The sequence below is a fragment of the Trichomycterus rosablanca genome, chromosome 1, assembly GCF_030014385.1.
Source record: "Trichomycterus rosablanca isolate fTriRos1 chromosome 1, fTriRos1.hap1, whole genome shotgun sequence".
In the NCBI taxonomy this organism is placed as follows: Eukaryota; Metazoa; Chordata; class Actinopteri; order Siluriformes; family Trichomycteridae; genus Trichomycterus; species Trichomycterus rosablanca.
The window spans coordinates 44,487,867-44,515,829 of record NC_085988.1 but is presented as its reverse complement, the minus strand read 5'-3'; the positions used below and the strand labels follow the sequence as shown (position 1 = coordinate 44,515,829).

At 39.6% G+C, this 27,963-nt stretch overlaps 1 protein-coding gene across 1 annotated transcript; it reads right to left on the bottom strand.

The window, feature by feature from the left end:
• Positions 1–25,581, bottom strand: kcnc1b (potassium voltage-gated channel, Shaw-related subfamily, member 1b). The gene is made up of 4 exons (XM_063003388.1): positions 25,000–25,581; positions 5,143–6,076; positions 2,840–3,013; positions 1–273 (listed from the first exon to the last, which is right to left on the bottom strand). Exons 1-4 carry the CDS (start codon positions 25,579–25,581, stop codon positions 152–154), a joined length of 1,812 nt encoding a protein of 603 aa, XP_062859458.1. The 3' UTR covers positions 1–151.
• Between the last annotated feature and the right edge of the window lie 2,382 nt (positions 25,582–27,963).

The following is a 27,963-nucleotide window of genomic DNA, read 5'->3' as shown; positions in this document are numbered from 1 at the left end:
AAGTAACCCAAAAGGGTCAGGATGAAAACAAAAGTAGGGAAGGACTGAAGAATTGAAGGTTGATGAGAGACGGATGGTACACAGTGTGGGCAGGCGTCTCAGCGCAGCGCTGCAGAGCGAGGCCTCTGATTGGTTAGTTTGCTTGTCCATGCTACAGGATGGATGGGATGGGGGAGTGGGCCTGCTGCATGAGACAGGGCGGGCTGCAGGGGAGGGCCGACACTGAGGCCACGCCTCCGGACATGCTGCTATGGCTCCATGGCTTTTCGTAACCTTCATTTAAAGAGAGAAAGGGCTTTCAGTATACCACAGCGCAGTTGCAAACGCCAGACATGTGTGACTGTATGTGCACATCTGTGAGATGCTTTAGTGTGTAAACCCTGCCATGTAGTTATGCTCATGGTGAAGCAGTTGACAGTGACCATTCACCAAGTCAACTGTAACAATTCCCATGCGGTTTATGCATCTGTCTACTGCATGCACAGGGTGGTATCACAGTGCTAACCAGTACAACACAGGTTTAAAACACCAAAGAACACAGCCAGAGAGCTTAGTGAAACATCATTAACCAGTTACAATAAGTATGAAGTATGAAATATTAGTACATTTCTAACCTTTTACAAAGTTTTGTGTGTAGGCTGATGGTTATGGTTATGTTTATGTATTGACAGTAAGAGTCTAATCAAAGAAAATCAAAGAGTCTAATCAAAGAAAATAAACTAACAATAGTTAAGTTTAATAGTAATAGTAATAGTAATAGTATTAAAGTATTTAATAGTAATAGTTTAATATATAATAAAACCCCTACCAATGCCTAACAGTGACACTCGGATTTATCACTAATTACTTTACACTAGTAACTTTGTTTACATTTTTTTGCCACAATGATTTTTTGTAATTATTCCTTTTTCATTTAGCCAACGTATTTTTCAACCTTGGTGAAATACCTTTTTTTTTCATTTTAGCAGGTGTGAGACTCGGAGGTGTGACCTGCTCTGTTACACTAGTACAGATTATGAGCTATTTAACAACCTATACAGTGGTGCCAAACAATCTTGGGTAAAAGACAGACATTTTTCCAGTTATATTTCTATTATATTCTTTGACATAAAGACTTCAAATACCATCATGTTGAACTAGTTTCCCTACAACAAAGAGCTTTATGTAACCACTATACAATTAGTAAGTAGTGTGTTTATATAATGTGACTATAAACTGCTTTATAACTAAATGAACCTTGTACAGTAGAATTGAGGTATTTTGAAAAATGAACAAAGTCACTGTTCAGTTTCATGGTACCAGCTACATCCCTAATTATGGGATCTTCAGTGTGGGATTTTGGGTAGTGTAGTATCTTATGAGCTCTACCTTATCTTACACGATGTTTTAGGACAAAGATCTGTTCACACTAATAAAACACATGATCCAGTATGTCTGGATGATCAAAATGTATTAACATTAAAACAAATGTGTCTAGGAGTCTCTGGCTGGCTGAGTTCTTATCATGTGACCACATGCTTTATATAACCATGCTGGAATTCTCAGGGTCACTGTCATCAATATCACCTGCGTTAGTGAATCTGCATGCATGACTATTTATCAAGCAGGAACTTCCCTTAGTGGCATAACATTGGTGATTTGCGTGTCTTTTTTAGTTTTATTTTCCAACCCTCTCCCCCTAATCTAGTCATTTCTAATTTCCTATTGTAGTTCCACTGCCACTTGGGCCACCCCTGTTCTGGTTGAGTAGAGCTGCTGACTTGCAAGGTTCCTTGTACATGTACAGTTGGCAGAAACTTCTTTTCACCAGCCAGTGGCGGGTTCCCAAACTACTTACACTGGCGCCTCCACCAGTTCTGGGGATCTTCCTTACTTTAGACATGGCCAGATGTGTTTGTTGGATGCTTGACCAGGTCACCAGCACTTGTAAGAATCTCAGAGTATGATCACTCCACAGTGGTGAAATAAGGCATTAGGCCACTGCACCACATGACCACCCTGGCATGTCTACTTACACTATATAGCCAAAAGTATTTGGACACCTCACAGCTTGTTGGACATCCAATTTCAATAATGCTATTAAATAGTATTAAAATAGAGTGACCTCTATGTGATCTTTTCCACTATAAAACAGCCACTTTTCTGGAAAGGCTTTTCACACAACTTTGATATATGTCTATTTGTGCCCATTGAGTAAAAAGAGCATTTGTATGGCTTGGATGTTGGCCAAGAAAGCCTCAACCGATGCTCCAGTTCAATTCAGAACTGTTCAGTGGGGCTGAGGTCAGAGCTCTGTGCAGGCTGCTGGAGTTTCTTTGTCTTTATAGACTTTGCTTTGTGTACAGGGACACAGTCATGTGGAAACAGGAAACAGCCTTCCCTAAACTGTTGCTGCAAAGTTGGAAGCATATATTTTCCTTTATATAATTGATTTTTACAGTTAGCAACTGTTGTGGCTGAAACATGTGAATTCTGTAATTAGAAGGCTTGTCCCAATACTTTTGTCCATATGGTGTATTTAGGTTAAACTAGGGTCAATTATTTGAAACGTTAACCCTTGGGTTTAAGTAAGTCATAACCCTAAATTGTAAGAGTGACACTTACATTTATTAAAACCATAAATAGGACCGATAGGATGTGTTATTTTTAGTAAATCTGATATTGACAACCCTAAGCAAGGTTCTACAGGGCGGAATCCCTGACTGCAATGGTAAAGAACCTGCTTATTGGTCTCCCTGCAGTGTAAAAACCACCCTGACAGACAGCTGTTTAATTTTACATTAAACACCTGGCATGCACCTGCTAATCTAATGTTGATTAACAGTGACCGGTTACATACCCTTCCGGACTCTCGCCCCTAGGTGATTGCCCCGTTCTGCTGAAGTTAGTAGGAAGCAGGGTCTCTCACGGTCCACAGGGCTGAAAACCTCCTCCGGTGACACAGCTTGGTCAATATGTGGACAGTCCTCATTGGCCAGGGCAGCTTTGGATGCCTCCCCATTCACCTTAAAATCTAAAGGTACAAACAAGGACAGACATTACAGACAGTGAAGGGTTACCACATGTAATGCCAGTATCTCCATTACAGTGTACAGGCTACATTAACACAACTACAAGGTGTATGTTTACAATTGTACCTTGCTAAATCATTACATTTATCTTCAGTAAATTGTATATGGTGTATGTTGGACTGTAACTTTCAAACCCTGTTTTTAGAAAAGTTGGGACACTTTCTTAAAATGCAATAAAAACTGAAATCTGCAATTTGTTCATTCACTTGAACCTTTATTTAACAGACAAAAAGAAAATAATCAGTTTTTAGTGTTTTCAATGATAACTTCAATTCTATTTGTTAAATATAAACACAGTTAGAAATTGATGCCTGCAACACATTCAAAAAAGCTTTTGTCTGTTGGTGGCAGATCATTCACCATTATGGTACCCAAGCTATGGAATTCATTACAAGTCTGTGCTATATAAATGCAACCTATTATTATTATTATTATTATTACTATTATAAGCATATAGAATCTGATGTCTGTTTGGCCCAAAAACAAGCTCAAACATACACTCGTCTGATCACAGAACATATTTCCACAATCTTTTGGTCCTTCTCAGATGACTTTAGCTCCAGAGAACCCACATAGGATTGCAGGGGGGGTGCTGGAGCCTATCCCAGCTTTTCAATGGGCGCAAGGCACACAGTAACACCCTGGATGGGGCGCCAGTCCAGGGCAGACACACATACACACCCATTCACCTATAGGGCAATTCAGTGTCTCCAATTAACCTGACTGCATGTTTTTGGACTGTGGGAGGAAACCGTGGAAACCCACACAGACACGGGGAGAACATGCAAACTCCACACAGAAAGGACCCGGACCACCCTACCTGGGGATCAAACCCAGGACCTTCTTGCTGTGAAGCGACAGTGCTACCCACCGAGCCACAGTGCTGCCCGTGGATGATCCTTTTATACTAAATTTTTGCTCAATTGTGGAACCTTCCAGAATACTTGTATAACTTACTTGTATAATCTTAGTTTTATTTTAGCACTCTTCCAACTATTTGTAGTGTGTTGCAGGTGTCACATTCTGGTTTTTTTTATATTTATATGTAAAATACAATTAGATTAGTCATTGAAAACACTAAAAACAATCATTTAAATATCAAGTGCATCCAGTTAAGGAAATTTCTTTATAGATTTTGGTGTCATATTAAGATTTTACCATGCTCAGATCAATAAGTTTCTACATTAACCATATATTCAGCAATAAAAAAAATACATTCAAGCTGTTTTGCTCATATTGAACATTTTAATTGGTTGTATTGGCTGTATTTATTTATTCTTAATGATGTATGCTAAGCTTACCAGTTTCATGTAAATACCATATCTATGATTGATTCTACATTTTCTTCAGATAAATGACACTGTACCCTACTGTGATTTCACTCCCACCTAGTTAATTATCTGTGTATTAACCTTAAGCATATGACAAGTTAGTAGACATTTCTTTTTGTTTGTTTATATATTTTTTGTTTATGCATTTTCTCAAATTTTTCTCCCAACTTTTTAGCGCATCCAGTCACCCAATTGCATTATGCTTTCTCTCTACTGATGCCGCCCTGATTGAGGACAGCGAGACTGACACACGCCCCCTCCGACATGTGTGCAGTAGCCGACAGCATCTTTTCAACTCACGAGGCGAGTTCATATGTGGACACACCCTGATCAATGCATTATTCCTCGTCTCTGTGCAGGCACTATCAATCTGCCAGCAGAGGTCGTAATTGCCTCAGTTATGAGGTCCGTATCCGGCTCCCATCCTGTATGAACAACAGCCAATCGTTGTTCATGTAGGCGCTCAGCCTGCTGGATGGCAAAGCTGAGTTTCGAACCAACGAGTTCGAAATGTCAGCTCTGGTGTGCTAGCGTGTTTTACCGCTGTGCCACCTGAGCGCCGTTAGTAGACATTTTAATTCACAATGATTGTGATATTGTTATAATGGAATGTAAGCATTTCAACATTTATTGTTTTTTAATTGTTATTCAAATTGTAATTAATTGTAATTGTAATGATTACAGAATTGATGATAACAGAAACTGTTAATAAAATCACCCATTTCTTTTGAATGTCCTACCTTGGTATCTTATCTCAGAGACTTCTTCCTGGGCCAGTGGACAGGAATCACTGTGTGTGCTGGGTCTTGGCGAGTTAATGACCGACTTACAGTAGTTGGGGGACCCCAGCTGAGGTGCTCGTGGGATATGCTTGTTCTTTTTTTTAGGAAGTTTCTGTTTAGCCATTGCCAAAGAGTAATACATGCCAAAGTTGTTGACAATCACAGGCACAGGCATGGCAATGGTCAGCACACCAGACAGAGCACAAAGTGCCCCAACCAACATACCTGATGTTGTAGAAGGATACATGTCACCATAGCCAAGTGTTGTCATCGTGACCACAGCCCACCAAAAACCAATGGGAATGTTCTTAAAATGTGTGTGATCGCTTGCACGGGGATCATTAGGGTTGGCTCCAATACGTTCCGCATAGTAAATCATGGTGGCAAAGATAAGAACTCCAAGAGCAAGGAAGATGATTAGAAGGATGAATTCGTTGGTGCTGGCTCGCAGTGTGTGCCCCAGTACCCGCAGACCCACAAAGTGCCGTGTCAGCTTAAAGATACGCAGAATCCGGACGAAGCGGACAACACGCAGGAACCCTAGGACATCTTTTGCAGCTTTAGAGGACAGGCCACTAAGACCCACTTCCAAGTAGAAGGGTAAAATGGCCACAAAATCAATAATGTTGAGGGCATTTTTAATGAATTTGATTTTGTCAGGACAGAAGGTTATTCGTATTAAGAACTCAAAGGTGAACCAGATGACACATACTCCTTCTATGTAGGTAAGCTGTACCATGGTCTCAGTCTTGAGGTAAAAATGCACCAGGGTTTCATTATCCACAATTTCAATCTCAGTATGGTTAACTATAGGGTTGAAGGCTTCATGAGTCTCCAGACAAAATGTAGTGATGGACACCAGAATGAAGAACAAAGATGCAAATGCCACCCACTGTGTAAAAAAGAGAAAGATAATTATCAGGACAAGAACAAAGACATCCAGTTATATTATGTACAACTACGTGCAAAATACAACCAAGTGCATTAAGTTACAGACCTACATTATGAAAATCTGTATCCATGAAACTATACTTACCGATTTGTCATTTACTCCCACAGTTTACCATCGTGTGCTCACCAATTTTCTGTTTTCTCAGATTTTAAGCAAGCAGTAGTGTAATGTTATGTCAGGTTTTTACCAAAATCAATACAGGCTGCCAATACGTTCCACTAAATACAATATAAACGAACTACAAAATTATTCAAAAACAAATTAATGATGTATAATAATATTAGAAAGATTGCTGATGTTCAATAACTAGCCAGTTATTATAAGACTTAAAGTGTGTGGAACAGTTGTGTTAAGTTAAATAAATTCAGACAGATATTATTATATTATATTATATTATATTATGTACTATATTAGATTTATTTATAATTATCAATCTAAATTCTGCATTGTGAAAACAAAGTTGTGATAATACAAATTTCTTTTTAAAACACAATAGAGCACAACAATGGATGCCATTACCTACCTACTACATTCTACACCTACATATTCTACAGTAATAATTATCAATGTTTTTAATCACCTTTCAGATTATTTTAGGATTTTTTAAGGATCTCTTTAAGGATCTCCAAAGTTATATTTTAAGATTGCTTTATTTTTTAACAATCAAAAGCTTTAATTTTTATGTAAATGCAAAAGATAATTATAAGGAGTGAAACCTACAGCTTTACAGTTTACTTGCTAACCAACAGTGACATTGTGGATTATTGCTGGATGAAATCAGTCCATATAAATCAGTATCACATTTGTCAAGAGTAGCAAATTAGCAGATAGGTTGTTAAAGTAGAGACCTGCATTTCAGTGGGGCGTCCATAACGACACACAAATCCTGATGCCTTTTAGCATGAGTCTGAGTTGCAGTGTTCCTTAAAATAGCCTACATTCATAATTAAGGATTTAACCATGATTTGGTTTCCAAAAGTCATATCATTTATTTTTAATGTTAATGAATGTCAAAATAGCTCTTGGACTTCTTTAAACCTCATGCCAGCAGCCAGAGTGGATATGCACACTAGTACAAACTCTTTTCAACCAGCAGAATGCATAAACAATGTGTGCTGTATGTGTTTACGTAAAACTTAGTTTAGCTTCTTGTTGTGATGGGCGTATGAACTATTTGTGGGGGGTTTACCTTCTAAAAACTTAATAAAGCCTTATTTTGTGTAATGTGTACATACATTATGTAGAAGAATGTGGACACCCTTTCTAATGATTATTTCAGCAACACTAATTGATAGGATGTGTATACATTTAATTATAAAAATAAAAATGTGCAATTTACCTCACCCCCACCTCAACCCCAGTAAACACACTTGAAACTAATTGTCCTGCACAAAAGAATGCAAATCATCTTTTGACTGAATGGGCACAAATTCCCACAAGACACAACATTGGACAAATAGACATTTAGCATAAATGCACTCTTTTTCCCAGAGGTGTGAAGGACAATAGAGTGAAAGTGCCAAATACAACATGGTAGCAGTACAAACTGTCCCTAAACAGATGCTTCAGCAAAATTTAAAGGAGTTTAGAAGGATAGTGTTGCTGCTACACACAATATTGCCGGTTCAACAGGAGCATGTTACTTAAGCCCTTCTCCTTGCACTGCTAAAGCTCAAGGTCACTGCTTGAACACAAGGACGGAAAGAATGGCAGAGTGGTTCCAGCCTTTCTCCTCATCACCTATCTGTGCTAATTTTAACTGTAATCCCACCTCATTGGGGACAGACTGAAGTCTGCCGATGGCAAGGTCAGTGAAAGCAGGTGGAATCGTTCTGGAGGATGGTTGATGAGCCCTGCGAGGCTTTGACCCCTCTTACCCTGGAACATGAGAGGGAGAAGATGGATGAGATTGGTTTTCCATTGAGGATGAAAAGGAAGTTGGTCGACAGCTGACCAGAAGCAAGCTGGTTTATGAGGACTGAGAACAAATTGCTCTGGCCTGCATTGTACCTACAATGAATAATAAATAATGCTTTATCTGGCACTTCCACTTTAGTTTACTCTAGGTTAATAGACACAAGTTACAATGTACACTGGGTCAATTTCATGAGGTTTTAATAAGCAACAAACAGCAAACATTAGCTATTGATTTAATTATACATTAACTTTAATGGAGCTTTTAAAAATTTCATTACCCTGAAAATATTTATCTAGCAGTTCTTCCAAAGACCATCCACTGTTTAGTGTGCAGCTCTATCCACTGCTTACTGCATCTCACAGTCTCTGTCTCCACAGGCAATTTATATTTAGGTCACACAGTACAGTACTTGTAAAAGAAAATACATCATTTGCCTTTTTGGCCATCACAAATAAATAAAAAGATAAATACGTCCCTTTATCTATCATCAGAACCAGTAACTCCTCTGTGTACTTAAATGGTAAGCCTGCATTGGACTTAGACAGGTTTGTGTAGCTGTGTGAAGGCAGCACTGCACTGCATTACTCCCAGAGAAGGCAGTGAAATGGAACAGCGAGAAGAGCATTAAATTTTAAAAGGGGAAAGAAATGGAGAGCAGAAGCAGGAAGAATGAAGAGGGGGAAATGAAGGACACATTCTGAAGGACAAGAAAGAGGATAGGATTCTTACAAAAGCAATGGAGCAATCTACTGGGAAAAAAAAGCACTCAAAGGAATGCAGATCATAGAATATGTAAAAGCTGGAGGAAATAGAGAGGGCAGGGCTGTTGAACTAGAAAGTGGAGGATGATTTTAGGATGATAAATAAAAATAGCAAAGAATGAATTAAAAGGGGAGGACAAAGCAGCACCAGATGAATAAAAATAGAACAACGGTAGCCTAGCCGTTAAGGTACTGGAATAGTAATTACCACCACCAAGTTGCCACTGTTGGGCCCCTGAGCAAGGCTCTTAAACCTCCATTGGTTGCATTGTATTCAGTCATAATTGTAGGTTGCTTTGGATAAAAAAAAAACGTTTAAATGACATACACCGATTAGGCATAACATTATGACCACCGCCTTGTTTTTATACTCACTGTCCATTTTATCAGTTCCACTTACCATATAGAAGCACTTTGTAGTGCTTTGCAGTGACAGTGACATGGTGGTGGTGTGTTAGTGTGTGTTGTGCTGGTATGAGTGGGTAAGACTGATGGAGTTTTTAAACACCTCACTGTCACTGCTGGACTGAGAATAGTCCACTAAACAAAAATATATACAGCCAACAGCGCCCCGTGGGCAGCGTCCTCTGACCACTGATGAAGGTCTAGAACAGAGGTCACTAACAGGCGGACTGCGGTCCGGGTCCGAACCCAGAAGCTGTCCCATACGGACCCGGACCTACAGCCAAAACAGAAAGTTATGATTTGAAACCTAGCGGAGCGCTTCTATTTTAACCGGCGCAGCTTTTGTAGTCTTTACGGTAGCGGTTTAGCGGATGAGAAAACGCACAGACCAATCACGTGACACCACTCAGCCAATCAAGTCTGTGCATTCCAGCCGGTAAACACTGCGACTATACAGTGCAGACAGATGAGAGAGTTAGAGGCGAGTTACATGTGAAAAGACGGTGGAAAGAAAAAGAAAGATAGCAAACGTACAAAAAACGAAGGGAGAGATACAGACGACTGTGCCGGAGAAAGTTGAGAAAAAGACGAGTGAGACAGGAGACAAATAGCGCTCTCCAAAAAAGAAACGTGTACAGCGAAAATACAGCATTTAATCCGTGATGGAGAGACTCATTTCTGTCCTTACTTCCCACTGGAGCACAATTTATTTTTATTTTTTCTTAATTTGATAAGAGAAAGGTTTGATAAGGTGGGGCAGTCCGGGTCCTCTCTGTGTGGAGTTTGCATGTTCTCCCCGTGTCTGTGTGGCTTTACTCCGGGAGCTCCGGTTTCCTCCCACAATACAAAGACGTGCAAGTGAGGTGAATTGGAGACACTGAATTGTCCATGACTGTGTTCGATATAAACTTGTGACCTGATGAGTCTTGTGTAATCAGTAACTACCGTTCCTGTCATGAATGTAACCAAAGTGTAAAACATGACGTTAAAATCCTAATAAACAAACAGACATCTGATTTGTCAGTTATTGATTACATGCAGATGTTGATACAACTACTAGGCTACTTATATATAATAAATATCAAGCCCCACCACCACCAAGTTGCCACTGTTGGGTCCCTGAGCAAGGCCCTTAACCCTCAGTTGCTCATTGTGTAAGTCGCTTTGGATAAAAGCGTCTGCTGAAAATGTAAATAGCAATATCAATATATATATATATACAGTGTATCACAAAAGTGAGTACACCCCTCACATTTCTGCAAATATTTTATTATATCTTTTCATGGGACAACACTATAGACATGAAACTTGGATATAACTTAGAGTAGTCAGTGTACAACTTGTATAGCAGTGTAGATTTACTGTCTTCTGAAAATAACTCAACACACAGCCATTAATGTCTAAATGGCTGGCAACATAAGTGAGTACACCCCACAGCGAACATGTCCAAATTGTGCCCAAAGTGTCAATATTTTGTGTGACCACCATTATTATCCAGCACTGCCTTAACCCTCCTGGGCATGGAGTTCACCAGAGCTGCACAGGTTGCTACTGGAATCCTCTTCCACTCCTCCATGATGACATCACGGAGCTGGTGGATGTTAGACACCTTGAACTCCTCCACCTTCCACTTGAGGATGCGCCACAGGTGCTCAATTGGGTTTAGTCCATTACCTTTACCTTCAGCTTTCGCAGCAAGGCAGTTGTCATCTTGGAGGTTGTGTTTGGGGTCGTTATCGTGTTGGAAAACTGCCATGAGGCCCAGTTTTCGAAGGGAGGGGATCATGCTCTGTTTCAGAATGTCACAGTACATGTTGGAATTCCCTCAATGAACTGCAGCTCCCCAGTGCCAGCAACACTCATGCAGCCTGGCGAAGCCTGTTCCGAGTGGAACCTGTCCTGGAAAACCGCTGTATGACCTTGGCCACCATGCTGTAGCTCAGTTTCAGGGTGTTAGCAATCTTCTTATAGCCCAGGCCATCTTTGTGGAGAGCAACAATTCTATTTCTCACATCCTCAGAGAGTTCTTTGCCATGAGGTGCCATGTTGAATATCCAGTGGCCAGTATGAGAGAATTGTACCCAAAACACCAAATTTAACAGCCCTGCTCCCCATTTACACCTGGGACCTTGACACATGACACCAGGGAGGGACAACGACACATTTGGGCACAATTTGGACATGTTCACTGTGGGGTGTACTCACTTATGTTGCCAGCCATTTAGACATTAATGGCTGTGTGTTGAGTTATTTTCAGAAGACAGTAAATCTACACTGCTATACAAGTTGTACACTGACTACTCTAAGTTATATCCAAGTTTCATGTCTATAGTGTTGTCCCATGAAAAGATATAATGAAATATTTGCAGAAATGTGAGGGGTGTACTCACTTTTGTGATACACTGTATATATATATACGTATATATATATACAGTATATATATAGTTAAACATTCCGGACCTTTGCTTCAAGAAATTTTCTCTAACTGGACCTCTTTAAATTTTAGTTGAATACCCCTGGTCAAGAAGATGACCAACTCAAATAGCAGCAATAGATGAGCGATCGTCTCTGACTTTACATCTACAAGGTGAACCAACTAGGTAGGAGTGTCTAATAGAGTGGACAGTGAGTGGACACGGTATTTAAAAACTCCATCAGCGCTGCTGTGTCTGATCTGCTAATACTAGCACAACACACACTAACACACCACCACCATGTCAGTGTCACTGCAGTGCTGAGAATGATCCACCACCCAAATAATACCTACTCTGTAGTGGTCCTGTGGGGTCCTGACCATTGAAGAACAGGGTGAAAGCAGGTTAAAAAAGTATGTAGAGAAATAGATGGACTACAGTCAGTAATTGTAGAACTACAAAGTGCTTCTATATGGTAAGTGGAGCTGATAAAATAGAAAGTGAGTATAGAAACAAGGAGGTGGTTTTAATGTTATGGCTGATCAGTGTAGATGTAAAAATAAGTAAGCATCTCTATAGGAAACAGTGCTAGCTCAGTGATTAGAGTACAGAACTAGTGATCAGGTTCAAGCCCCATTTCTGCCAGATTTCCACTGTTGGGCCCTTGAGCAAGGCCCTTAACCCTCAGTTGCTCACAATTGTAAGTCGCTTTGGATAAAAGAGTCTGCTAAACGCTAAAAGTCACCACACTTTTATGGTGATAAACATTCAGGTTAAATAAAGCTTTTACAAACACTGTAAGTGTGCAGCTAAGCTATGGATATCTCAAAGGATCCCATTTGAAAACAGATTAAAAGACAATAACATTAATTCATTCATTGTCTGTTCTATCACTGCTTCATTCTATTCAGGGTCGCAGTGAGTACAATTCACTGGGTAAAAGATAGGAAACACCCTGGACAAGTCACCATTCCATCACAGGGCAAACACACACACACACACACATTCACATCTAGGACAATTTTGGTATCTCCAATAAACCTGACTGCATGTGTTTAGACTATGGAAGGAAACTGGAGCTCCTGGAGGAAACCCATGCAGACATGGGAAGAACATGCAAACTCCACACAGAAAGGACCCAAACTGCTCCACCTGGGAATCGAATACAGGACCTTCTTGCTGTGAGGTGACAGTGCTACCTGCTAAGCCACTGTGCCACCCAGGAGAAAAACATTGCAATGCATTTCCTAAATGGTTTCCACTGAAGTTGTGCAGTGTTGCAGACCACAAACAAATGTGAACCCTCTCCCAAATCATGAAAATAGAATGTCAGAAATATCTTACTTCACTTTACTACTTTAATCAGCTGTTATGAATAATCCTGGCTTATGTAAAGTGCAGTGTGTATCAGCAAGCATTTGTGTAAATGAATCTGGATTTTGCCTGTAAAGTAATGCTTTTTTTGTTTATAGGTGATTCTACATGTTTCAAGCTTTCCAACATTGTGACTGTAAGGCAGAGGCAAGACACAAGTGCAGGAATCATAGATTTTTCTAGAACAGACTTGGTTCTTACAAAGCAAAATCATGAAACAGAGTATGCAAAGTATAAGCTGTAAGCATGTAATTGATGTTTTAGAATTGATTTTATAAATCCATTAGCAATAGGCGTGGTTGAAGTCCAGCAGAGACTATCTTCATCATAGTGTAAAGACAGTAAAAAGACTTATGGTGGTGTTATAATTTCATGTACTATTTAGTGTAGCAATGTTAAGGTTGTGGACAAAGCCAGACTGTTTATTGGGATGGGTGGTTAGCAGGCATGTCATCATTATGACATTTTATTGGTTAATTGTCTGCACTTTATAATTTAATTGTTTTTCATGCTGACACCGAAAAGTGTTGATTTGCATAGTGCATAAAAGTTGCCAACACTCTGCTGATTCAATAATGTGCTGGTAGATTTATTGCATGGGTTTTCATGACTAAGCACAAAGTATCAGATGGAATGGTGTAAAGCGCACCACTTTTGAACTCTGGAGTAGTGAAAACATGTTCTGTGGAGTGACTAATCATGCTTCTCTATCTGGCAGTCTGATGGTTTGATGTAGTTCGGGTTTAGCGAACACCAGGAGAATGTTAGTTGTATTCATGGGTTGTATGTGTCCCAATCCTAATGTATATTGTATTAAATTTAAAGGCATGACATATATTGTCAAAACATATACTATGAGATAATTTCAACAAGTAGATCTCATTGGCTCAGGATACATTTTGATCTTTGGCTAATATGACTGACTGTCTTACTGCCACTGGTAAACATATCCCTACAACACACTTCTCTAAAAGTATATAAACAGAATTAAAGGTTACCTTACAGTTAAGTAACCACACAAAAGAGGGGAAAGTCATGCAGAGGATTGGCACCCTGTCAAGTGTGTTTCTGGTAAAACCAGACTGCCTTGTCCCAGACATTAAAACAATGTTAGTAAAAACTTTCTTAATCATGACCAGCAGAAATAGAGATATTTATGATTTTTAAACCCATTAGAGATTAGACTGTTTGTTAAATTATGACAAATTTCTGGCATCCGTGTTGGTTTTCAATGGTTATTAAATAATAGATCAACACTAAAGAGCCAGTTACATCTAAAGTATGGTCTCAGAAGCACTTAGTGATGGCACTTTATCTAATCTTGCTTCATAATCAAATTTATCATCAGTGTGAAACATCAAATATTTGATCATCCTTGTCTGGGGTACCATCTGATAGCTCTCTGTGCTCTCTGCCGTGAAGAGCCACAGCAGTGACCTCTTTAGGTGTGGCCATAATGCTCTGCTTTGATACTGTAAATTACTGAACGCGTCCTAGATGGAGTGTGTCTTACACAATAATTTAATTTTTCCCCACTGTAAAACATCCTCATCCTTTGATTCATATCAGATATCTGTATAAATAATGAAGAATGACTTATTTTAATAGATCAGTATGTGTTTAAAACAGTCTTTATCCAAGGTAAGTTTAATTTGCACTTTAACAAAAAACAGTACAATACCTGCAAGCAGCTTGGGCTGTGGTCTGGACATCCCACTGATGAGTCATTTTAAAGACCAATTTAAACGGTAGAATTGTAAATGAAAGATAACATTTAATTTGATTCTGCTACTGCATGAAGCATGAAGAGACTAAAGATAAATTTGAGAATGGCCACTAGTGACAAGCAAACACTGTTTTGGGTGATATGAGGTGAATAAAAAAGCTGCAGTTGTTCAATGTTTTATTTTAATGAATGCTCTTAAAAGATAAACCTAAAAATCAATAAAACATACAAAAATACTGAAAAAATGCTATTAAATCTATTTACTCTATTAGATATTTTACCAATGTTACCAAAAAAGAGAGGCAAAAGAACACATAGTCAACCACCGTAGTAGGAGTAGGGGATATCACTCTCTATGTATTGTCCAGGATGTTCGCCACACAGGGACATAAGCCTACGCTGGCAACAGAAAATGTCAGAAAAGGCAGATAGCTACTGTATGTGCTTGCTTTACAGGGGCATCCATAATGTCAGTGAAGTTCATAGCTACTAATAAAGGCTGGAATGAACAGATGAAAAAAAAAGTACAAAAGCTAAGTCTCAACCTATATCAGCTACTCAATCCACCAGCAATGACAATTTAGGCTCTCTTCAGAGAACTCTATAAAAACGCCGGCGGATAAACAAAGAACAAAGGCAGACTGCCCTTCCAGCACCTATGCTACCTGCGCCAAAAAAAGACATATGCGGCACCCACTACAAAGATGAAAAGTCATCAACTTTTTCGTCGAATTTAAAAGAATGACATCATAAGAGTTGGCAGAAAAGAGAGCTGAACATAGATCAGCCCTGGCTACCAGCCTTGCAGAATGCACAGGTGACTACCCACGCCCTACACAACACAATGAGCCAGCGGCAAGATGTCTGACAAGGTCGGATTTAAAGCTCCACACGACTGAAGCAAATAAATGCTTAATGAGCATTAATGCTCCTGCTGCTCTATACGGCAGGTGGACCCTTACATTCAGAAAAATAACAGAAATCTATTACAATGTCATTTTCAAGAATGTAATAAGAGGCAACTATTTTACTCTAAAATCACTTAAATTATACTCTAAATGCTCTCACAAGTCCTGAATAGTTTGTGAAGGAATGTTTGCTTTCTCTATGGATATTTTTGAAAACGAATAGCTTATAAAATAGCAATGTACAGATTTTGTGTACACTGGGTTAAATGTGCTTATTTTGTGGTTATGCTTTTAGGGCATTTTAAAGTATGAAGTGCCATGAAATCGGTCAGTATGCTTTTTACTTTACTTATTATTTTATTGAACAATACATTTGATGGAACATGTGCAGTTTATTACTGTGATATAGTCACTTCATATTCCTTTTTCATGTGCTGTTTCGGTTTATGCTAAACACAGGAACAAATTATCTCAGAAAATAAATCTACTCATCAAGTTGACTGAAGAACTGAATAAACCTGTTTAAAATGAACAAACATAAGGGATCTGATGTGCAGTAAATCATTTGATGTCTTATTGATGTTATCATTTGATGTCTTATTGATCTTTGACTGGTTTTACTGTTAGTGCAGATTGTTGTTTACCCTATCGCCATATGCAGGCACACACAGACACAGTGACACACACACACACATATACACACATACAAACCCATACACACTCCATCTAGGCAGGCTAATGAGTGACATGTGGAAAGATAATTACTGAGGAAGCGAGTCTGGGCAAGCCAGATCTCAGGCCCACAGTTCAATCAACCATTCTCTGAACACATACAGCTAGATTCTACACAGGCAATCTAACCAGCCCTCACACTGGCCTTAACAGTTTAGTGTACCACATAAAATATAGTATAGTAAAGTAAAAGCCTTATATTAGAACAATAATAACAGCAAACATACTGTACACCTGTATCACTTATTATGATGGAAACACCCTTTACTTAACCACTAAATGCAAATTATTGAAAACATGCCAATACTAAACTATAAAATTTGACCTGTGATTAAGGTTTAAAGTAATAGCACCCTAGCCTCCTATTTGGCTTTATTTTTAATTGGCTGAGTAGAGTTGATTATAATAGACTGATGATATAGTACAAACTCATTTAATGTTGTAAACATTTAGAATTTTTAAACAGACATTAAAACAGCAGTGAGTGTCCAAAAATGCAAACTCATACTGAACACAGAATCACAGAAAAGCAAACATCAGAAAACAATGTCTGTGGTTGCGTGTACATTTCAGATTCCAGATAAGCTAAAAGACACTGTGCTGTATAGTGACAGCATAGCACAATAACCTGATCCTCTCCTGGGGCAGGGTATTATCATTAACACATTTCAACACATCCTACTGTAGTTTCACTGTGTCTGCCCTCTATAAACATGAATTAACAAAGCACACAGTTTACAAAGCACGCACTATGCTGTATTTCTTAGCAAAATCATGTTAACGTTTAAAACAAAACAAAATATACAGCTACAAGTTTTCAGTATTGCAGTGTTGGAATTCAAATTATTGCTGCAACTTACTTTTTCTTTCACTACTTTGTCATAAAAACTGTATTAAGTTAGGGTTCTTTGTTATTTTTACTGTATGTTTTTTATGTATCATACATACGGTGCCCTCAACAATTATTGGCACAACTGATAAAGATGAGTAAAAAGGGATATAAAGGAGAAGGCAGTAATACGCTGGACAGGGCACAAATCGTCCATCCCTCCCCCACTCGGACATAGCTGGTCGGCAGATAGTACCACTGAAATTCGAACCTGGATCTCAGCAATGATGGACTAGTGGAACAGACCACTGCACAACCCCAATTTACCTTTGGGTGAAATAGATCAAAAAATGATTGACAAAAATCCAACCTTTAATTAAAGTTAATTCATTTTTAGATAGCAAAAACGTATTCAGGATTACTAGGTTAAATATTTAAATGTTTATTATAGGCCACCTTTGAAATTCTTAGCAAAAAATAAATAAATATTGGTCACGTCTATATTAAGATTGCAGTTGTGCAGAGAGAAGAGGGCACTGTGAGTTAATGTAAGTAGCTCTCTAGTTTCTTTAATACACTTTATGGCTTTCTGAGTTTCAGAATTAGATTGTGTTAGAATTAGAATGCCATCATAGCTACAAATGCTTAAGAGTACCTCAGAAAATCCATGTCACATAACACAGTCTGCTGCTGCGTCAAGAAATGCAACCTGAAACTCTATTAAACAAAGAAAAAGTTAAACATCAGTTCTATGCTGAAATGCCACAGAGTTCTTTGGGCCTAAGCTCATCTTAGATGGACCAAAAGACAGTGGAAATGTGTGCTGTGGTCAGATGAGTCCATGTTTTAGCTTGTTTTTAAAAACAAAGATGTAGAGTTCTCCATGCCAAAGATGGGACCATCCGGACTGTTATCAGCAAAAGGTCCAAAAGTGTTTATCTTTACAAAATACAATGAAGTTGATTAGTGTAAACATTGGAATCATGGACCAAGGACTTTCCGGGAAAATATGTTGCCATGACAGCATGTGTCTATAAATCTGCATCTCCATCTGTAAATGTATGCAGGTTTATGCTATTCTTTTTTTCCCCCACTAATCTTGGTTTGTGGCTATACAGTTGTATGTTTTTTAACCTATGTGAGGTTTAATAGATTATAGGTAAAGGAAAAGGGGAAATATACTGCTTTAACTGTAGATGTCATCAGACCAATAACATTCTGTGTAACTGTTTGGTGAAGCAGTACAATTGCAATAAGCAGCCCTTACTACAAAACAGTAAAATATCATGATAAACCTGGTCTGGGTCACTATGTGTCAGGTGCCACCCAGGCACAAAGGATGCATGGCAGAAATACACCCTTGAACGGTTGCCAATCAATTGTAGGCTAATCCATTTAAAAATAAACATTACACTTCATCATGGACAGGGTTGCAGTGGGTCTGGCACCACCCAGAAACACTGAGCAATAACTCAGCTGTATACTGTATACATCTGTTTACCATGTTTTTACGTACTCATTCCTTGATCGTGTCCATAGCACCTTAATCACTTTAACCTGCATAGCACCTTAATATTAATCTGCACCTTAATATGTATATTGTTTTTAGCTACATATCTTGTTTATAGTATAATTTATAGATCCTGTTCATACCACTGCTATTTACCCACTGTAAGTAATGTATATCATAAATACTGTATATAATGCACTTTCTGCTTATTGCACTTCTGGTTAGATGCTAAACTGCATTTCGTTGCCTTGTACTTGTACATGTGTAATGACAATAAAGTTGAATCTAATCTAATCTAATCTAATCGAATGTTGCTTTCATGCGCTGTTATGCTGTTTCATTATATCGTGACATGACCATGTTATCAAATTACATTGTACAACTGTAATAAAGAATTTTGGTTATTCCACATACTTCTTTGAGTCCACATGATAGATTATAGATCAGTGAGACCAAAAACTATAACTAGTTGAGTGTTATTAATGTAAACAGAATGTATTTATCCATTTTGGTGACCTGGATTAAGATTGAATTACAATTCAGGTAATTCATTTAGAAACTCAGAAAGGAGGCTTTACGGTTTTTTGCAACTGTTATTTGGATAAAAAAAATCTTATTAGTAAAGCCTAGAAGACCTGATTGACAATCAAGTTAAATCAGGACAGTAAAAGCCACTACAGAAGCTTTGATAAGCCCTTTGAGTCCTATTCTTTATCCCTGATTTACTGATGGTCAAAATGTGTCTTAAACCCCATTGGACGTGTCCCTCTGAGACTTCGAAACTTTAAGTACAGATAAAGAGATATGCCAATGGTGATTGCAGCAAGTAATTGAGTTGTCAAGTGGTAATGTAATTAAGATCTACAGCATGATAGAGAGAGACTAAAAATAACAGCACACAATTGAATTGACACAGGAAAACACACCCAGTCCAAATCTTTCATGCTGAGAAAAGACCTGAGACAGAACTAGAACACAGATTTATGCAGTATGTTCTTCACAAGGTGCTGAAGGGCTCCCTAAATAATCAGCAAACCCAGAAATGTAGAAAAGAAGAGTGAATTTGCATGTGACTGCTATGTACCATGTTAATACAGCTTTTATCTATTTTTCACACTGGGCTTTTAGTACTTTTATTATATAAAAACAACCCTGAGGGATGAGGCAAAGCATCTAGCAACATCCAAGTGGTTAAAATACATACAGTGTATCACAAAAGTGAGTACACCCCTCACATTTCTGCAAATATTTCATTATATCTTTTCATGGGACAACACTATAGACATGAAACTTGGATATAACTTAGAGTAGTCAGTGTACAACTTGTATAGCAGTGTAGATTTACTGTCTTCTGAAAATAACTCAACACACAGCCATTAATGTCTAAATAGCTGCATAAGCATTATAGCATAATAATGCAATAGCATAAGTGAGTACACCCCACAGTGAACATGTCCAAATTGTGCCCAAATGTGTCGTTGTCCCTCCCTGGTGTCATGTGTCAAGGTCCCAGGTGTAAATGGGGAGCAGGGCTGTTAAATTTGGTGTTTTGGGTACAATTCTCTCATACTGGCCACTGGATATTCAACATGGCACCTCATGGCAAAGAACTCTCTGAGGATGTGAGAAATAGAATTGTTGCTCTCCACAAAGATGGCCTGGGCTATAAGAGGATTGCTAACACCCTGAAACTGAGCTACAGCATGGTGGCCAAGGTCATACAGCGGTTTTCCAGGACAGGTTCCACTCGGAACAGGCTTCGCCAGGGTCGACCAAAGAAGTTGAGTCCACGTGTTCGGCGTCATATCCAGAGGTTGGCTTTAAAAAAAAGACACATGAGTGCTGCCAGCATTGCTGCAGAGGTTGAAGACGTGGGAGGTCAGCCTGTCAGTGCTCAGACCATACGCTGCACACTGCATCAACTCGGTCTGCATGGTCGTCATCCCAGAAGGAAGCTGACGCACAAGAAAGCCCGCAAACAGTTTGCTGAAGACAAGCAGTCCAAGAACATGGATTACTGGAATGCCCTGTGGTCTGACGAGACCAAGATAAACTTGTTTGGCTCAGATGGTGTCCAGCATGTGTGGCGGCGCCCTGGTGAGAAGTACCAAGACAACTGTATCTTGCCTACAGTCAAGCATGGTGGTGGTAGCATCATGGTCTTGGGCTGCATGAGTGTTGCTGGCACTGGGGAGCTGCAGTTCATTGAGGGAAACATGAATTCCAACATGTACTGTGACATTCTGAAACAGAGCATGATCCCCTCCCTTCGAAAACTGGGCCTCATGGCAGTTTTCCAACACGATAACGACCCCAAACACAACCTCCAAGATGACAACTGCCTTGCTGAGGAAGCTGAAGGTAAAGGTGATGGACTAAACCCAATTGAGCACCTGTGGCGCATCCTCAAGTGGAAGGTGGAGGAGTTCAAGGTGTCTAACATCCACCAGCTCCGTGATGTCATCATGGAGGAGTGGAAGAGGATTCCAGTAGCAGCCTGTGCAGCTCTGGTGAATTCCATGCCCAGGAGGGTTAAGGCAGTGCTGGATAATAATGGTGGTCACACAAAATATTGACACTTTGGGCACAATTTGGACATGTTCACTGTGGGGTGTACTCACTTATGTTGTCAGCCATTTAGACATTAATGGCTGTGTGTTGAGTTATTTTCAGAAGACAGTAAATCTACACTGCTATACAAGTTGTACACTGACTACTCTAACTTATATCCAAGTTTTATTTCTATAGTGTTGTCCCATGAAAAGATATAATAAAATATTTGCAGAAATGTGAGGGGTGTACTCACTTTTGTGATACACTGTATATGATGCGAGAAGTGCAGTTGTAGCCTAGTGGTTATAGTACAGGACTAGTAATTGAATGGTCACTGATTCAAGCCCCAACTCTGCCAGGTTGCCACTGTTGGGCCCTTGAGCAAGGCATTTAACCCTCAATTGCTTAGACAATATTCTGTCACACTAAGTCACTTTGGAGTGTCTGCTAAATGCCGAAAATGTAAATGTAATGTAAATGTAAGATGAAATTAAATTTCAGTGTCCTTACATAAGAACTCTGAACATTTTATTGCTTCGCATTTACATATAATAGTCACTTAGGAAAACCAAAATAGTCAAGAACATTACACGTTATCAGGAATATAAGAAGGTTCATTAATCTTTTTTATAAATAGTTTTAAATATAAATATAAATATGCACAGAGGGAGCCCACATGTACACTTATAAAACATGCAGCTCTTCACAAACTGTAACCAGAGGTAAGGATCAAAAACATGTTGCTGTGTAATACAGTTTACACTCTACTAGCTTTGCCACCATGCTGCCCACAAATATACAGCTTTGTCTTATTAAAAAAAACCATTTTGATTTTGCAGGGGGGGGAATAATAAACACAAATAAATCAACAAAGAACCCCTAAAAGACTAAGTTATTTGCATTCTCAGCTTACTATTTGGTTGCACACCCTATTGAAAGAACAACAAAAATCACCCTCTTGCTGTAACCATAAATATGTTTCTTACACCTTTTTATTGGAATTTTGGAGCACTTTTCTTTTGCCAGCCCTCTCAGATTTAAAGGGCATCTTCTCCCAACTGCTGTTTTGAAATCTTGCCATTTACATCATGGGATTTCACTGCTGGCCATTTTAGAACTCTCCAGCACTTAATCCATTTCTGAGTGCTTTTTGAAGTATGTTTGGGTCAATGTGATTTGAACTTTTCACACAGACTTGTATTTGGACTTGAGATTGACATGTTTTTGCACAATTTTGGTTTGTACATCCTTGGACAATTCTTTGCTATTCTTTTCTCTTTTGATGCACATTTTGATCTACTTTCCTTAATTTAAACTGGTTCTTAGTGTGATTTATATATTGCCAGAAGATGTTTCTTGATAAGTACAACTTGAAAGTTCAAAGGCTTTTTTGTGTAGTAAGTGCAACAATTTTCTGGAAAAGCTGCATTCTCTAAAAAATGCAGGTGTGCCCATATTTTGAGTCCCTCTCCCTTTATTTTGACTTATGTTTGTTGTTGACTTTTGTTCAGACAGTATGAACCCAACATATTTCATGTTTTGTCTGGTCAACTTAATTTCATTTGTTATATACTGTACATTTGTTCATATACACCCATTCCTGCATTTCAGGCTTGCAACACATGGTGGGGGCATTTAAGGCATTGTTGTGATGGCACCAATAATGCAGAGAGGTACACTGAGATTTTAGAGTAGCATATGCTGGCTTCAAGACGTCATCTTTTCCAGTGACATCTATGCATTTTTCAACAAGACAATGCAAAACCACATGCTGCACACATTACAAAAGCATGGCTGCGGAAGAAGAGGATACAGGGTACTAGACTGGCCTGCCTGCAGTCCTGACCTGTCCCCAATTCATTCTGTCTCTTGCATTAATTAAAAACACAGCTTCATCTCATTTTTAGATTTACTAAGACTTCATTATCATAATAATGGTTGCTTTAGATTTGGCAGTTCAACGTTCTCTGTGCTGTCACCAACAGCTGCAGCTATCAGCCATAGCAGATATAGACACCAGCTTGACTTCCAGCTGTGTTGCAGTACAGCCCTGCTCACAGCCTGACTAATACAACATCTTCTTCCAGCAGCCCAGTGTCACCACTATCATCTCACAGCAGCTGCAAACAGCTTATGCTGATGTTTGTTCACGGTAGGAGCTTTACACATCTCTTTCCACCACTTTCTATTTCTCTGATTGCGTTTTTCCCTCTCACACCCATGCTTTCTTGACTATATGACATAAAGCTTTTTCCCACTGCCAGCTCACTGTTTTCTTTTTTCACAGCCAGCTTGCCAGTCTGTAGACCTGCCACTATGTGTCCTGCCTGTGCCAGGCCTTCAGGTCAGAATAGAGCTGTTTCACCTGACCTCTTTTAACCTTATTGGCAAAACCATGGCAAAAGCTGTGATACCATTTAAGCACATTAAGAATTCAACTGGCTTCGTGGTGAGAGTACTGCTGGGATATCAGTAAGGACAGTGGTAGGACACAGAGCTAATGAGACACTCTGATCAGCTCATATGTGTGTATCTCCTTGGGTGGAGGTTGTAACATGTAGCAGATCAAAGTAATGCACAGCAGTCAGTAGCAGAGTGCGAAAAGATAACACACTGTGTCTTCTCTATTTTCTACAGATGTGTCGGACAGTTGTGTGGCTACATGTAGTAATGCTTTGAATTAAACTGCATTTTTCTGTAACAAGGTTAAAGCATCTTTACTTTCTAAATCTAGTCATTAAAAATTGTAAAATGTGCTTTGATGGCATTTATTTTCTAAATGTGTATACAGTATACATTTTAAATCATATTGCCAGCCTCGGTTTGGTCCGCAGTGGTGTGGAACAGCAGGGAGTCAAGAGGAGGAGGACAAAATTCTTTTATTCCAGATTTTATAAAAGTTTTAAACAAACCTTTGGAGTTGATTCGTGAAACGTAAATTGATTTGCTTTAAATTGGGTGTTGTTCAGCACAAATGTTTCAATTAACCTAGGACAACACATTACTGAGCTTGTGACATTTGTTTTTAATCATGTGTGTACATCTTTCTCTGGCTAGTCATTTCTTTAACAATGTATTTTAAATTAATGTGTGACAACACAAGAGTTGTATGGTCTAAAAAATTATATTAATAATAATAGGTATTATTATTGGAAATACCATTGTTATGTACATTTGTAGTTTTTGTGTTTTTGAAAACAGGTATATGTTCAGTATTAGGTTTATTGTTCATAATGAAGTACATGATTTTTGTAAACAATAAATAATTATTACTAAGTCAGTACAAAAGCATACTTTTTTTAAATGTATTTTTAATAGCTTTGGATGAAAGCATCTTTTCTTAAGGTACCAAAAGAAACATTATAACATTGATCCGAATAGCCTGTTTGGGTCCAATTGGCACATTATTTTAATACTGTAATGTGGGCAGTTATGCTTGTAATATGTTTCTTATATAGCCCATATAACTTGTAACGTATTAAATGTGTTCTTCTTCAAGGTCATTTCTAGACTTGAAATTGAAGCTCTTGAACTGACAGAGCAACAAATTGAATGATTTTCTGAAGAGGAAAAAATGACTCACTGTTCATCAATGATTATTTTACTGCCTGATGATAAACAAACGCAGAGCACTAATAGATCAATGGGTTATTATTCCCAGTACTGTATATCAGACAGGTATATCAGGTGTGTGTGGCACCCTGGGGAATCACATGCCTAATTCTGCACTCACCCGCGCGTATTTGGATGAATAGGGGTCCTCGAAGAGAGCCCACATCTTCCTCTGCCAGCGGCTCCACCGACTTGATCGTGTCTCGGGTGAGTCTTCCAGCGCCAGTCTTCGTGTCATGTCCGCTCCTTCATCCCCTTCAGCAGGTGCTTCGTGTGCGCCAGTTTCACCTTCTGGTTCATCGTGTGCAGCACTGTCTAGCAAAGTCGCTCCACCAAAACTGACCAGCGCTTCCTCGGCCTCACGGTGCTGTCTGTAGGCCATCCAGCAGCACGGCTCCACGTCGGTCTCGTCGATGCCCCAGAAGGCGAGTTCCTCCTCATACAGGGGTCCGCACACGTCGGCCGGGCAGTGCAGCTTACCGGTGCGGTAGTAGTTAAGAATGTGGGCAAAGACGCCCGGGTGCCGATCGAAGAAAAACTCATTGGCGGCCGCGTCATAGTCAAAGTGACTGGCGGCGTCGGGTTCAGCCAGCCAGGAGAGGCGCGTCCCGGGCAGCGTTCGCAACGTGCCGCGGTATGTCTGGTGCTTGATGCCGCCCACGTTAATCACGATGCGGTCCTTCTCGTCGCCGTGGTGGCCCATCGCAGCGCCCTGGGCATTATCTGCCACCGAGTCCGGGCATGGCTACCTGGAATGAATGAGGATGGGAAAATGAAAGCCAAGGGCACTATGGGCAGTCCAGATAGCACGTTTGTACCGCACGCATGTGTGTCAATAAAACGAAAACAACACGTGTTTTATTTGTTGCGTAAAACCTGTAACTGTATACAGATGGAGTCTGTCGCCTTCTGAAAGATGCTCAGATTAACAGAAAAACAAATGCACCTATTTGGACTGTGGGCATCCTTGAAAGCCGTATCCTGTGTAAATCATTTGCCACCGTGCATCAGTACCCGCTGCGCATCACTGCCCGCTGTGCGCATCTCCAGGCTCGGTGTCATTCGGCGCAAGGTGAATGTGGCGCTCCTACCGTCTCTGGCTTTGTCGCTCTCATGACTCCGTCTGACGTCCTTCACTTAAAGCATCGCCTTTGTTCCTCGAAAGCAGGTGTATAATCGTGATAAAAAATAGCAGATGAATGAAACTGGTGAAATGGAAAGCCCGTTCACATCCAGCGAGCGCGCGTCGATGCGCCTTCAGCCACGGCAGCAGCGGGTCTAGTCGCGCACGTCACGTGACCTCATGAAACGCGCTCGGAATTGAAGCTACGCAAGATGAGCTGAGAAGTATCGAGAAATGATGAGAAACGTGGACGCACACAGAGCACAACAGACTTATCTAGTGCTAACTGGAAACGCTTCCCTGCGCGCAGGAACATGTATTGTGTGGCACTGTGCGTCGCGCTTTTGTAGTCTGCTGCAGCGAGAAGCACGCTTCAGATTTGTATCACAGCTTCACCTCTACTTGTGTGTGTGTGCGTGGTGTTTGTGCGCGTGTGTGCGTGTGTGTATAGGGCCGGCACTAGCACACTTGGGTCTATAAGGTAATATTTAATCCTCATTGATGATGATGGTGGTGTAGTGATGAGAAAACATTGGTCCCAAAAACCTGGGTTAGAGACTTTGATCAGTTGGGCAGTTGTAGCCTAGCGGTTAAGGTTCTGGACCAGTAATCAAAAGCCCCACCACTGCCTAGAGAAAGGCCCGTAACCTTAAATTGCTTAGACTGTACACTGTCACAGTACTGTAAGTCACTTTGGATAAAAATGCATCTGCTAAATGCTGAAAATATAAATGTAAATGATCATCAAACAGAGTTTGGCTTGTTCTCTCCCAACTCTCTCTCTCTCTCTCTTTGTGCATCTGTCTGTCTGTCTGTCTGTGTGTGGATATGCAGGACTGGCCCTTGCACATTAAAAAGGGACTACTACAACTGTTAGTACTACTACTACTAATAATAATAATAAAAAACCCAATTTCTATAAAAGTTGGGACATTTTGTAAAATGCCTTAAACACAAGAATCTGGGATTTGTTAGTTCTCTTGTTCTTTTATTTGTTATCATTAATTGAATGATAGAATTAGTGGAAACTACAATACACAGCACAGCCTACCTTAACGGATACGTAAATACTTAACCATGTTTTGACCCCCCCACGTCCACATAATCGGTTTTCCAAACATGGTTTTGTCTAACTGATTGCTAATGTAACCGAGCGTCTTGAGAGTTTGCTAAGTTTAGAAAGAAAAAAATTAACTGTACATAGACAAACTATTAGGAGCATTATAGTTTACTGGCTTGTTTTTTGAGCACAGACTACAGAGAGATGATCATGTGTGTAGAGAAGCACACTTTTCCATTGATTATGGAATCCCCAAGGGGACAAAATGCACTTAATACGTAAACATACATAAAACATTGTCAGCACACTACACCACAGAAAAGTCTGTTACACTAACTTAATTATAATGCCATATAATGCCTTATGATTGCTAGGACCGCCTCATATTGTGCCTCATATTTCATACGCTACACAAATGAAAAATGTTAAATCGCTAAACACAATTCTTACATTTTCAATTTAATAGCAAATTGCATAATACACAGGAAATGGCTAATTTCACGGTCTGTGACGTGATTTTCACGGCCGTGAATTAGGTGGGGCCGTAGCTATGTCTGAGGGGGTGGCCGAGGATGTTGTTGAGCTTGGGCCCAGTGAACTGGGCAGGGTCTCTGTACAGAATTGATGTATGGCTTTCTCTTTAAATAATAGAGCTTCAGATTGCATTCCTTGATGCTGCAGTGAAATGTGTTAAGTCACAATGGTTTTCCAGAGTACCCTCGAAACCACGTGCCTATATTTGTCACAGTATGAAAACCGTTTCTCCTGCAATGCCAACTTTGCCCTACACAGTATTATGTATGGTAGATAGTAAAAGCCCTAAATCATTTTTAATCCTGTGATAAGAGAGGTTTCTTTCACGAAGTTTGGCACAAAGTGGTAATCCTGACCCATTTTTGCTG

What these genes read in the sequence shown, in the direction of transcription:
- kcnc1b (XM_063003388.1), bottom strand. Translation starts at nt 25,581, where the DNA reads ATGGGCCACCACGGCGACGAGAAGGACCGCATCGTGATTAACGTGGGC. An exon ending in CTCTGAGATAAGATACCAAG is followed by an intron (nt 3,014 to 5,142) that starts GTAGGACATTCA and finishes TTGTACCTTTAG; the next exon opens with ATTTTAAGGTGAATGGGGAG. An exon ending in AGGGGCGAGAGTCCGGAAGG is followed by an intron (nt 274 to 2,839) that starts GTATGTAACCGG and finishes CTTTAAATGAAG; the next exon opens with GTTACGAAAAGCCATGGAGC.